The following is a 13456-nucleotide window of genomic DNA, read 5'->3' as shown; positions in this document are numbered from 1 at the left end:
AGAATAAGTAAATGAGTGTTTTACTTTGTTAAAATTATTATCAAACAACTATTTTCACCCACTGGCAAGGAAGAAATGACTCATTAAAGGCTGATGTTTCTCATTTGTCATTGATAGGCAATGTAGAATAGCGGTTAAGCACGACACAGGGGAGAGAGGCTATCTGAATTCAGAGTGGCTCTCTAATTTACTAGCTATGTGAACTCTGCAAATTATTTAACATCTCCATGTCTCAGTTTCTCATCTGAAGAATAAATGTAACAATTATAATAACAACACCTACGTATAGCACAAGGTGTTGTTAAGGACTACGTGAATTAACTTTTATAAAGTACTTAGAACAGTGCCTGGTACATATTAAGTTCTATGTGTATATGGTTAATAAAATACCTTCAGGAACTATGATTTTGAAAGGACTGATGGCAACAAACGGTGTTTCTGTGTGGTATGGAAGATCTCATATCTTCAGGGGGCATGTCAGAACCTCTAGCGATAGTTTGAAGAATTGTATTTAATATATGAATATTTAATATCATAACATTTCAATGTTTGGAAAATCTAATCTAGTTTTCTAAAAATATAGACTACAGAGAAAAATGTGAGAGTATTCTCAGCAAGCTATTTTGTAGATATTGACAAACTAATTCTAAATTTTATAGGGAAAGGAAAAAGGCCTCAAAGACCGTCTTTCCCCGAAAATAAGACTTAGCTGGACAATCAGCTCTAATGTGTCTTTTGGAGCAAAAATTAATAAAAGACCCGTCTTATATTAATTTTTGCTCCAAAAGTTGCATTAGAGCTGATTGTCTGGTTAGGTCTTATTTTCAGGGAAACACGGTAGCTAACACAAACAAAGTTAGAACACTCACTTTATCCAGTTTCAGGATTTACTATAAAACTACAGTAATTGAGACAGAATGATATTGGTGAAAGAATAGACATGGATCAATGGAACTGAATAGAGAGCCCAGAAATAATCCACACAGAGTTAACGATCTTTGAAAAAGGAGCAAAAGCAATTCAATAAAGAAAGGACAGTCTTGTCAATAAACAGTGCTAGAACAATTGAACAACCATATGCAAAAAAATGAACCCAGATGCAGACATTATACCTTTCAAATAAACTCAAAATGTATCATAAGCCTAAATACAAAGAGCAAAAATATAAAGTATTTCTAGAAGGAAACAAAGGAGAAAAATCTGTTATCTTGGGCTTGGTGATGAGTTTTTAGATACAACACCAAAAGCCCAATCCATTAAAAAGAAAAATAGGTTGGACTTTTATTAGAATTAAAAACTGCTCTGTGAAAGACACTACCAAGAGAATGAAAAGACAAGACTGGGAGGAAATATTTATAAAACAGATATCTGATAAAGGACTGTAATGACGAGCGGGGAAAGGCAGGGGAGCACACGCTAAACAGGACCCAATCAGTGTATTTGGAAATATATAGTGAAAGACAAAGGCATCAGAAGATGTACAATAATAAATGGTAAAGGCAGTTAGGACTAAATTATACACATTAACAACAATGTTATGCCAAAAAGCTCACCAAGTTGTTGGGAAGCAACACTGGAAAGGTCAGGAACCCAAAGAGATCTCACCAGGTCCGCGGCTGGAAATTGAGGCATCCCCCAGTGCTGCAAGCTATAAGTAAGTTTCAGTTCCAAGTGCCAAATTCTAAGTTCCAATTTTCTGCCAATTGAGGTCTGTCTTATATATCTCTTCAGATGCACTTTAGAAGCCAATTTTCTTGTTCCTGCCTCCTCCTCAAGGAACGGCCAATTCCGTGAGGGCTCCTTAGCTAATGTGATAAGGATATTGTTCATCTGGCTGAAGGGCCATTTCATCTGGACAAACAGCTTGCTGTTCCAGCCTGGGGCCATCGGCCCAGGGCTATCTAAAGCTTGGCAACGTGCCTGTCATGTCCTTCTTATATAACTTGTTACTTCTTCACCTCATCTCCTGATGAGGGAAAAACAGACAAAATGAAACAATGGAGTCACATCAGTCAATGGCGAATTTTCCTAACCTAAACCTAACATCTTCCCTACCGACTTCTATTCAAAACACACACAAAAAAACTCTTGAATCTCAACAATAAGAAAATGAACAGTTGAACAGACATTTCACCAAAGTTGATATACAGATGACAAATAAGGATACAAAAAGATGCTCACCATCATTTATCAGCATGGAATTGTAAATTAAAACAATGAGATGTTATACACACCATTTAGAATGGCTAAAATCTCCCAAACTTGTAATACCAATTGCTGGCAAGGACGCAGAACAACGGGAACTCTCCTTCAATGCTGAAGGGAATGCAAAATACTGCAGACACTTCAAAATAGTTTTGGTTTCTTTCAAGCTGAACATAGTTTTTACCATACAATTCAACAATTGCATTCCTAGGCATTTACCCAACTGATCTGAAAACTTGTCTACACAAAAACTTGCATGTGAATGTTTATACAAGGTCTGACAATTAAGTTCACGAACTTGTTGCAACGATGTTGCTAACCTTTTTTTTTTTTATAGCAGAGGGATTATTTATTATGAATTTGTACCAACTGGACAAACAGTTAACCAAAGTCATTATTTGGAAGCATTGAAAAGGCTGTGTGAAAAAGTTAGATGACCTGAACTTTCTGCCAACAGTTCATGGCTCTTGCATCACGACAATGCACCAGCTCACACGGCACTGTCTGTGAGGGAGTTTTTAGCCAGCAAACAAATAACTGTATTGGAGCACCCTCCCTACTCACCTGATCTGGCCCCCAATGACTTCTTTCTCTACCCGAAGATAAAGGAAATGTTGAAAGGAAGACATTTTGATGATATTCAGGACATCAAGGGTAATACAACAGCTCTGATGGCCATTCCAGAAAAAGAGTTCCAAATTGCTTTGAAGGATGGACTAGGCATTGGCGTCAGTGCATAGCTTCCCTAGGGGAGTACTTAGAAGGTGACCGTAGTGATATTCAGCAATGAGGTATGTAGCACTTTTTCTAGGATGAGTTCGCAAACTTAGTTTCCTGACCTCGTTGTAGCTTTATTTATAATTGCCCCCAACTGGAAGCAACCAAGATGTCTTTTAATAGGTGATTGGATAGATAAATGATGGTACATCCATACAGTGGAATGCTATTCAGTAATTAAAAAAAAAAGCTATCAAGACACAGAAACACGTGGATGAACCTTAAATTCATATTGCTCAGTAAAAGAATCCAGTCTATAAAGGCTACATACTATATGATTCCAATTATATGACATTCTAGAAAAAGTAAAACTACGGAAACAGTAAAAAGAGCAGTGATTGCTAATTGTTTGAGGGAAAGTAGGAAGGTTGAATGGGTGAAACATGGGCTATTTCAGGGTAGTGAAACTATTTGTTGTGATATTCTACTGGTGGATACATGGCATTGTGCATTTGTCAAAACCTACAGAACTATACAGTGCCAAAGTGAACCTTAATGTTTGCAACACTTAAAAAAAATTCTATAGGAGCTGTGGGGATTCAAGAATGAAACGCAGAACAACACAAAATAATGAGTGTCAAATGTAGGAAACAACTTCATTGAAGGGGGTGGGGGAAAAGGTGCTTCATTGAAGGGGGTGGGGGAAAAGGACATAAGTAATTTTGGAAATGAGTGGAGTCTGTAAGACTAAAATAAAACTATATATAAGCACTGTAATTTAATTGATAAACTTGAGCTGAATAATTAAACGGATGGAGGATTGTGGGAGCCTGGTTTCTCATTGCTTGAATGGGAATTTACAGATAAGCAAGAGGAGGTTAGAATGATCTATGTGGCAATACAATGGGTAATATCAGTATGAACTCATACTGGTATCTTACTGTAGATACAGATGGTCAAACAGCAATGTGTACACACATGGGTTAGAATATAAACATTCATCTTTGTCAGTTAAGGGGCCTAGAAGGAATAACATTCCAGTAGCACTGAGTACAGCTTGCGTATCTTAGTTTCTAATACCATTCTCCAAGAAAAGGCACCAGAGCTTTTTGGAGAAATGATTGATTCTAGAACTGAGGAAATATACAAGATGTATCTGGAGCATCTTGTCATGCCAGACAGTAAGGAAGTGCTAAAACAAAATAAAACCCTATAATGATGAGGGCCAACCAAAAGAGCTCCCAATCGCCAGAGTTGGAACAATTTGAATACGAAAATAAAATAGCATTGGATTTTAACCAAAAATGTAAAATAAATATCCACGAATCCATACTGATAAATGATTGCATAACTAAATAAATGGGGGATAAGAGACAAATTTCCTATGCAGAAAAATTTCCTATGCAGAAAAATAATTGATGTAGATACTCCATGCTGAAGAAGGTGCAACATAAACCCCTATGCCTTACATGTTAGAGTCACATAGTGAGTTTCTTCCAAAAACTACAGTATGGAAAGGGAGGGAAGAAAAGAGCAACTTTACAGTGCAGAAACCTGACAAGTACGACCTCAGCCAGGTAATCAAAGTTAACATCCTCAATGATGATCATAAGAAAAATCCTAACTCAGGTGCGTTCTACAAAAATACCTGATCAATCATCCTTAAAATTGTAAAGGTCATCAAAACAAGGAAAGTTTGAGAGACTGTCATAGGCATGAGGAGCCTAAGGAGAGATGATGACTAAATGTGATAAACTGGGTGGGATACTGGAACAGGCAAAGGACATTAGGTAAAAAATGCTAAGGAAATTTAAATAAAGTATGGTCAAACCTGGGACAATTTGAGCATCAAAATAAATATTTTTAATGTATTATCCCTCCAAATAAAAAATGAATCTATTGACTAAAACAAATCATGAGTCCATACTGATATAAAATGAATAATTTGAAAGTTTGATGAGGAATTTGCATAGGTTTAAGAACTGACCCCCAAAATACTTGTTAATTACAAAGGGAAAAGGAGTAACTTTGCAGTGAAGTTTGGCAGACAACAATTTTATTGAAATGTTCAGAGTTAGCATCACTGGAAATGGAACAAATGGAAATCGTGTGTTACTTGATAGGACTCAATGAGAATGGTCACACTTCTGTAATAGTTCTGCTCGAGATGCCTAACCTGAGTCCAACCATAAAGAAACCTCAGGCAAACCCATGTTAAGTGTCATTCTATAACATCTGTCCTGGAATCTTCATGACTCTTTTATAGTGAGTTGTGTTCACATGACCTACTTCTGGTTCACAAGATTAAAATGGAAGAAACTGGACTAGGCTTTAGGAAAAGTCATAAATTTTATTAAAAAGGGTTAGGTGTAGCTGGCATACACCTTTTGCCCTTTGTTCTATCCTTTTATTCCTACATCTTATAGATGCTATGCATAGATGTGGAAGAATGCAGTGCATTCCTTGTGATTGTGAAGAACTTAAGTCACAGATTGTGTTATAAAGCAGAAAAGGAGAAACAACCTGATTCCTTCAGCAATTTCACCATAGCTTCATGCTCCGTACTACATTATCCGTTGTTTAATTAAATCATGGATCTCTAGTATCAGATGTGGCCAAATGCAAACTAATCAAAACAACTTCCTTTTCCCTTGTTTTTCTATATCAACCTATCTACTACCCCTTCCTGATCCCAACATTTTTTTGTTGGTAGTTTTATTAGTATTGCACTATATTTACAAATTCACTTATGGACAACTGATTTATGATGTTGAGCCTTCTTGAAGCACATGGTATACCTTTTCATTTGTTCTAGTCTTCTTTTGTGCCTTGAGTAGGATTTAAAAGTTTTTGTCATAATTTTGCATGTTTCTACTATAAATACTGTTTGTTCTTATTTGCCACATAATTGATGTGAGGTGGGGGAGAGACGTTTTTCCCCAAAAGAATCTGAAAAGACTTTTAATGTTATTTTAGTTAGTAATAACAAAATCAGTCAAGGTATAATTAAGGGATTAAATATTTCAAGGTCAATTTGTAAATTAAAATTCACTTTTCTGTAACAAAAATACAACGTGTACATTCTATTTTATATATCAAACAAGTAAACATTACATGCTCAAGGTCAAGATATTTACAGATTGGTAAAGCAGAAACTCCTGGGAAAACTTCGTGCAAACACAAATTTAAGTTTACAAAACCTGGAAAGAAAGCATATTTATCTAATCTGGCTGATGCTAACTATTTTTAATGTCTTTAAGGTATCCAGTTTATATTTACCCTCCGGCCTTCTTTATCTTTGATTATAAGTGTGAATTCGGTGTGTTGTATTCTCAAAACCCTTGAACAGTACTTCCGAATGTCCTATTCTTCATGGAACTTAAAGTTTGGAAGATACAAACATAAAACAACAAAAATCACACAAATAGGTAATTGCACGCTGTCATGAAAAAAGATTGGATGGATATGAGCAAATAATACGAGGTTAAATAAAAATGATGTAACATTTATCAACAGCTTAAAGAAGCACCGATAAATTATGGAGTACAGTGCAACACTCACAGGACTGTTTCATATCCTGGAAAAAAAAAATCCACCAAAGCAAAACACCGCATCTTCAAAGCAATTCTGCCCTTCCGACCACCTTTCGGGCCAGCCTCCCGTCACTTCATTCCCCCAGCACAGGGAAATTCTTTGCTGAGAAGGGCACTTTGGTGGAAAACTTTTGAGATGCACGAACTTAATTAACCCGTCTGAGCTTCTAACTTCCTCCGGGGATTTTAAGAGGAAATCGCTGAGAATGCTATTATCGTGCAAAGCGCATAATACATGTATAGCGACATCAATTCTGCTCAGGGCGATCCCGATACACGAAGAAGGACAACTCCTGGCTTGAACCTTCAAGTCCCTAACACCTGGTGTCGGAGCAACCCCAGGAACCTTACGCGACACTCAGATCCGCGCATGCTCTGTTGGTGGAGCCGCGCCTGCTCTCTCCCTCGTCGGAAGCCCGGTTTGTTTATTAATTACGACAGTCGTAAACTAAGACTTCGTGATGGTTTCCTAGTTTTACGACAGCAACAACTATGGCGGCTGCCAGTGGTCGGTTTGAAAGTGAGAGGAGTATCCAAGAGCGTAAAGAGCAGACACGGATTGCCAGGGCCGAGGTGTTGCGCCAGGTAACTCCGTTTTGGGGTTTTGGGGACCATTTAGAGTCGTGGCGGTGGCTGTTTCCTGGAGCTAGGCCTTTGGCGCTCCTCCCTCCCCACCCCTTTTCTTCTCTCTCCATCTCAGTACCTCACCTTATCTGGGTCGAAAGGGGGTCTCCCTTTGGGATGCCTGCACATTTTTGACGATCTTCTCCCTCTTAGATGCTCTGGCAGGCTCCAGTTGCTCATTTTCTTTTCAGGAAGACCTGTTTCTTTCCTCTGAGTTTCATTACCTTTTACATAATGCGCTGACATTTCTATCACCTGGGCTGCGCACTTTCGAGGGACTACGCAACGAATGAGTCTCCCCAGCGTGTGTCACAGCCCCAGCCCTTACTCCTGCGGTTTGTTCGTTTTTAGGAACACACGTCAGGCGCATTGGAGTCAATTGCGCTTGACCGTTTCATTCTCCTTTCGTACTATGGGTATCAGTGCCTGGCCCATTGTAAACCCTTACGGACCCAAACGGGTGGACACAAGGGACCCAGGACATTGCACCCCTCGAAAAAGATTGACAAACTATTTCTCATTAAGATTGAGATGCAGAGAGGTAACTTATAAAGAATGGAGGAAGTGAACTATGGAATTGTGTGACAAAATGTAGGAAGTGTGGCAATGAAGGGAAAAATGAAGCAGAGAGCATCATAAAGTGTAAGTGAGAGTTTTTGTTTTTATTTGTTTTAAGATGGAAGAGTTTAAACGAGTTTAAATGCAGATGGGAAGTAGCAGGTAAAGGAGACAAGGACGGAGAACACAAAATGACTACAGCCAGATTTTAAAGAGGAAGAGTGAGTGGGTGATTAATCTTAGACAGGTGAAAGGTCAGTATTGTTTTTTTTTTTATTTCAGCATATGAAACATATGTGTAACAAATATTTTTTTTATTTTTGTCTCTTTGACATTTCAGGCAGGGTTTGGAGGGAGTAGGGTTTGTAAGCTGCGATAAATTTTATAATAGAGATAAGCATAGAATTTGAGAAGGACCAAACCCAGCTTTCGAGTTTGGGGAGAGAATGAAAGAGCAGGAACAACCTTTTAGGAAGAACTTAACTTTATTTGAATATTGTTAAAGTTTGAATAGAAATTCGCAATAGAATCATTGTGTTTTTAGAAAGATGGTTTTTCCTGAAGCATTTTGGGGGAGTGATTAGAGAGTTATGGGCATTGCAGATTGAATGTATGGGGTATGGTGGTCATTCTCCTAACAATTGAAAATGTCTCCGGCAGTAGCCCTGGGATGGTGAAGGGAAAAGAGTTTCAAGTCATACTTGAGGTTGGAATCTTAAGGAAAGGGGAGGGTCTAGAATAGGTCCCAAGATTCTGTCCTTGATTGGTGGTTCTATTCACTAGAGATTCGTAATGGGCAAGGAGAGGTTCTTTTGTTTTGTTTTTTTGTATTTTTGAAAATCTTTCCTACACTTTGGTAGAAGCGTAGGAAAAAATTACTGGTAAGAGACAGACAGTTGATTCATCAGAACATGTATGAAAATGGGAGACTTTGTTTTACTTTTATGTGAAACGCAGTTGGATCAATTGTTAATTTTTCTTTTTTCAATATTTTAGGCTAAAGCTAATTTTGAAAAGGAAGAAAGGCGTAAAGAACTTAAACGACTTCGAGGTGAGGATACATGGATGTTACCTGATGTGAATGAGCGGATTGAACAATTCTCACAGGTGAATACTGACAGGTCTACTTGATGTAAACACGTCGGACTGTTTTTGCGTTTAATCTTGCAAGTTAATCTTGGAGGAGCAACTTTATAGATTATTTTCAAGTTACAGAATAAATATCACATAGTGGGCGTTACAGAATAGTTTTATCTCTTTGGCAGAAAAAATATATTTTAATATTTTGGATATTGGGTAGATTTTGTTACTTGAGTTGGCTGGTAGAATTTCTGGCCCACTTGTAAGCTTATGGATCTAAAAATCTATGCGTTTCAAGCTTAATGTCATGGGGTTTTTTTTGTTATTTTGTTTTTCTTCTTGTCTCAATCGTTGTTTTCTCTTTCCGTAATTTTAATTTATGCTATCTTGTTATATTTTAAATGTCCCAATAATATTCTATTAATTCTTTTGGGGCCATAGAAGATATATACATATAAATGCATACACACATAAGTTTGTGTATATATGTGTTGATTTGATTATATTTCTTTGTAAAAATGAATCTACAAATAAATGAAAACTTCCCTCATATTTTTGGATAAGATATCTCAGCTCTATGATTTATTAGTAGTGCGTGTATTATAGAAACATGTTAAGATTTCTTAGAAGATTTTGTTCATGTAGTCATATTTCTTGTCTAATTCATAAAAAAATTAAATATTTTTGGAACAGATTTTTTTCCCTTAACATATTTCCTTTTAAAGTAAGATAAAACTAAGTTCCTTTCTTACCTCTTCAAAATGATTATTTATAGGAAAACTCTATGAAGAAAAAGAAGAAAAAAGACAAGCATTCAAAAAAAGTAAAGAAAGAGAAGAAAAAAAAGAACAAGAAACAGAAGCATGAAAAAAACGAGTCAACTGATAGTTCATCAGTACGTATGTACTAAGACTAATCAAAGAAGCTACTTGAGAAAATTTTATTTAAAGAAATAATGTATGAGAACTTAAAAAATATTACCAGTTAGGATATGAAAAAGCCTGGGAGACATCTACTTGGAGATGTCAAGGAAATATTGGAAATAAGAATCTTAGGTTACAGAGAAAGGTAAGAAGATGGAGATGAAATTTCGGAATCATTGCTTATTAGAATAAGTGAATTGTCTCGGGAAACTGAAAAGAAAGATAAACACCAACACTGAGGAGCCAGACAGGAAGTAAAAGACATAAGTAGAAGTGGTTGGAAAATTAGAATCAGGAAAGAGCAGAACTGTAAAAATAAGGGAAAACGATTCCAGGATACTTGAGAGTCTGTGACCTTGTTTGTTTTTTCACAGAAATTAATATTTAAGTCTCTAAAATAGAATATGTTTATATATTAATCTTTGGGGCCAAAAGAAAGAGAATGCTGTGTTTGTTCTATCTAGCTAGTTCTGGGATGAGAGGACTCACAGAGGAAAGGAAAATCGGCGAAACCCTTCATGCTTGTTCTCAGGAAGAAGGAGGTATATTGTGCTTAGAGAGTGATAAGCTAGAGATATTTAGGGATAATTGGTCCCCTAGGTGTGATCTGCTCAGGTTATACTCTCAGGTGAATCATCACATTCCAAAGTCTGGCTCTCTTGTAGTTTCAGAAAGTAAATTTTTGGCTGTATACCCTATGATGATAATTAGCTCATGAAAACCTATCTTATATGAGAATGCAGTGTATTAATTCATAATGAGAAATACAACTGGATAGTTTTGTCAGTAACCAGCATGTTTTGTAATGGCAGGAATATTTAAATTATATTAAAAAAATTTTTTGAAATATAACTCAGGGCAAAGGGAGTTAGAAAATCCTATGTGAAAAGAAGATGGAGGCACTGTTTCCATATTTGTGGGTTTGGCTTGTGGACTCTGTTGAGAAACTGATAAAAGTAAATGATCTTTTCTTCAAAAAGAAATTGAAGTACAACTGTGTTATTTCACTGGGGTTTATAAAATTCCCTTGAGTTTATGCAGGGATCACAGGTTAAGAATATACATCCCATGGGGCTTCATCTTCCAGGCTAAGTAAACATTTATGTCATTTGATTAAGGGCACTTACTTCCCCTTACTACAGACACATTATTCTGTTCTTTGTCTTCATTCTTTCCTGGAAATATACATGTCTTTTTTTTTTTTAACGTACAGTCTGTACATTTGTACCTATAACGTCGTATAGCAAATACTGTCGAGAGTAGTATGAATGAATGCTCAGTGCACGCGTTACATTGAAGTGGATTGAAGAAGGCAAGAGAAGCCTATACCGACGGTGAAGGGAGGTCTTTTTGAGGAAATGTTTTTAGGGAAAGAAGGATAAATCATATCAAAGAGAATGACAAGTTTGGGTTAGCCAGGTCCCAGGGGAAAGGGGAAGCTTTCATCAGGAGTAGGAACACCTTTTATGAGCTCGGAGGAAAGTTGTAGAGATGTGTATAAATGCAAGGTAAATGAAAAGTATGGGGAGAGGGGAAGCAGATTATTGGCAGTGTTTCTGCTGTTCTGTGTTGCTTTTCTGAAGTAGAAGATAAAATCATTTGAGAAGATAATTTGGGAGTAGAAGTAGGATGTAAGGATTGAGGAAATAGTGTAAATTTTATGTATAGTTCTTTTCCTGCGCTTTAAAATGTCACTTTATTGTCTTCTGGCCTACATTATTCTTAATGAGAATTCTGCAGTCATTTTTATCCTTTTTCTTCTGTATATAATTTTTTTTTTGCTCTGACTGCTTTTAAAGTTTTTTCTTTACCATCTATTTTTTAGTGAATTAATTATGTGTTTTCATATTGTTTTATTTGTTTATCCTGTTTTGTGTTTATTATGTTATTTTGATTCATTAGTTCATAGTTTCCATCAAATTTAAAACTTTCTGGCTATGGTTTTGTAATGTTTCTGCCTTTTCCTATTTTTCTAGTCTCCTTAATACTGTCCCCCAGGTCACTGTCACTGAGCCTCTGTTCACTTTCTAACCTTTTCCTTTCTGTGCTTCAATTTAGATGGAAATCAAACTTGAATTGGATTATATGTAAAAGGGGGGGGATTTATTATTAGAGTACAAAAGTCTCATTGGACATCTAGGAATGCCTCTGGGCTTTAGGAATAGCTGGAGTTAGAATCGTGAATGCTTTTATTAGTATTTTTGCCATCTTCCCTATTTTTTCCCCTCTCAGTTCTATTTTTTTTTCCTTGATACAGATCACTATTTGCTCATTTATATTCCTTATGACAGAAATGGCCTCGGCCAGTGCCTTTCAAGTTCTCTAGTTATAGAACAACATAGTTAGTCTTGATTCAAATTCTTGGAGAGTGACTAAGATTAGTATGAATTGGGTCAATTACTTACCTCTGAAACAATCAGACGTGGCAGGGGATGGAGGTTAGCTCCCATCGTAATCATGTGGTATTCACTGTATGGTATAGTTGAGAAATATTTTGGAAATGAAATAGTAAGTTTGGATGGGAAGGGTACGGTGATCCTGAGATTTCTGACTTGGGTAAGTGGGTGGTTGGTGATGCCAGGTAACTCAGTTCAGTAATATAGAAGGAGGAACACATTTTGTGGAAGATGATGATGGGTTTATTTTTTGTTCTTATTGGGTTCAGCGTAACATCAAATATTGTAGGCAGTTTAAGTTATATTTGGGTAGATAAATTAGAAAGATATTAGCACAACTGGTGGTAGTTCACGTCATGAGAGTGGATTTAATGACCCGGGGGGAATATTTAGAGATTAAAAAATGCAGTGGGCAAAGAATGGAACCCCAAGCAACACTGATATGTAAGGGCTGGATGAAAGAGATTCTGTTGGTAGGAAAGAAGTTATAGATCGTGGTGATGAATTCATCCAGGGTTAGAGATTAGTTGCAGCTGTAATGGTGAAGCAACTGATGGCTCTGATTGGTGAATTTCAAGTAATTGGTTAGCATCTGGAAGGATAGAGAAAATCTGTAATTTTAGAAGAAGGTCTTTGATTGAATCCTGTGGAACACCAATTTTAAGTTTTTCTTAATTTGATCTTAGCAAATTGGCACTCCCCCAAAGAAAGTACTAAGTTTTTTATTTTTATTTGACAATGTAAATATGAGTAGACCAGAAATACATTTATGGTGATTACCCTAAAATATTGTAACTGTGTATATAAATAAATAGTTTTAAGGTTTCTCTAAACCTAAATCAAGACCTAAATAAATAAATGAATAAATGAATAAAATTTGCTCTGCATTGGGAAACAGTTGGCAGTTGAAATGCCAGAGCACAAATATGTTTACATTATGCGGATTATACCTTTTACTAGACATACCATATTTCCCTGAAAATAAGACCTAGCCGGACCATCAGCTCTAATGAGTATTTTGGAGAAAAAAATTAATACAAGACCCAGTCTTATTTTAATATAAGACCAAGTATAATATAATATAATATAACAAATAATATATATGATATAAATATAATACTGGGTCTTATATTAATTTTTGCTCCAATAGACGCATTAGAGCTTATGGTCCAGCTAGGTCTTATTTTCGGGGAAACATGGTTCTTGCATTCTCTATTTAGGTGATTTTCAGGAACTTCATGAAATGAAAGAATGCTGGTTTCATTCAGGAAACCCACTTTCTTCCTTGGCTTCAGAGTTTTTCTGCTCTGCATTAACAAGGGGTTTGCAGTGGTGATTTCCCGGATCTTTTCTACATTTA

At 36.4% G+C, this 13456-nt stretch overlaps 1 protein-coding gene across 1 annotated transcript in view; it reads left to right on the top strand.

The window, feature by feature from the left end:
* Window positions 1-6990: 6990 nt before the first annotated feature.
* The window catches only part of CWF19L2 (CWF19 like cell cycle control factor 2), a 106117-nt gene continuing 99651 nt past the window's right edge, over window positions 6991-13456 (top strand). Inside the window, exons 1-3 of the mRNA XM_081061758.1 lie at window positions 6991-7100; window positions 8694-8804; window positions 9553-9672. Coding sequence (XP_080917884.1) covers window positions 7008-7100; window positions 8694-8804; window positions 9553-9672 — 324 coding nt within the window. The 5' untranslated portion in view covers window positions 6991-7007. The remainder of the gene's footprint in view (window positions 7101-8693; window positions 8805-9552; window positions 9673-13456) is intronic.

This window comes from Rhinolophus hipposideros, assembly GCF_964194185.1.
Source record: "Rhinolophus hipposideros genome assembly, chromosome: 10".
Taxonomy (NCBI): domain Eukaryota; kingdom Metazoa; phylum Chordata; class Mammalia; order Chiroptera; family Rhinolophidae; genus Rhinolophus; species Rhinolophus hipposideros.
This window is presented reverse-complemented; position numbering and strand designations above follow the sequence as displayed.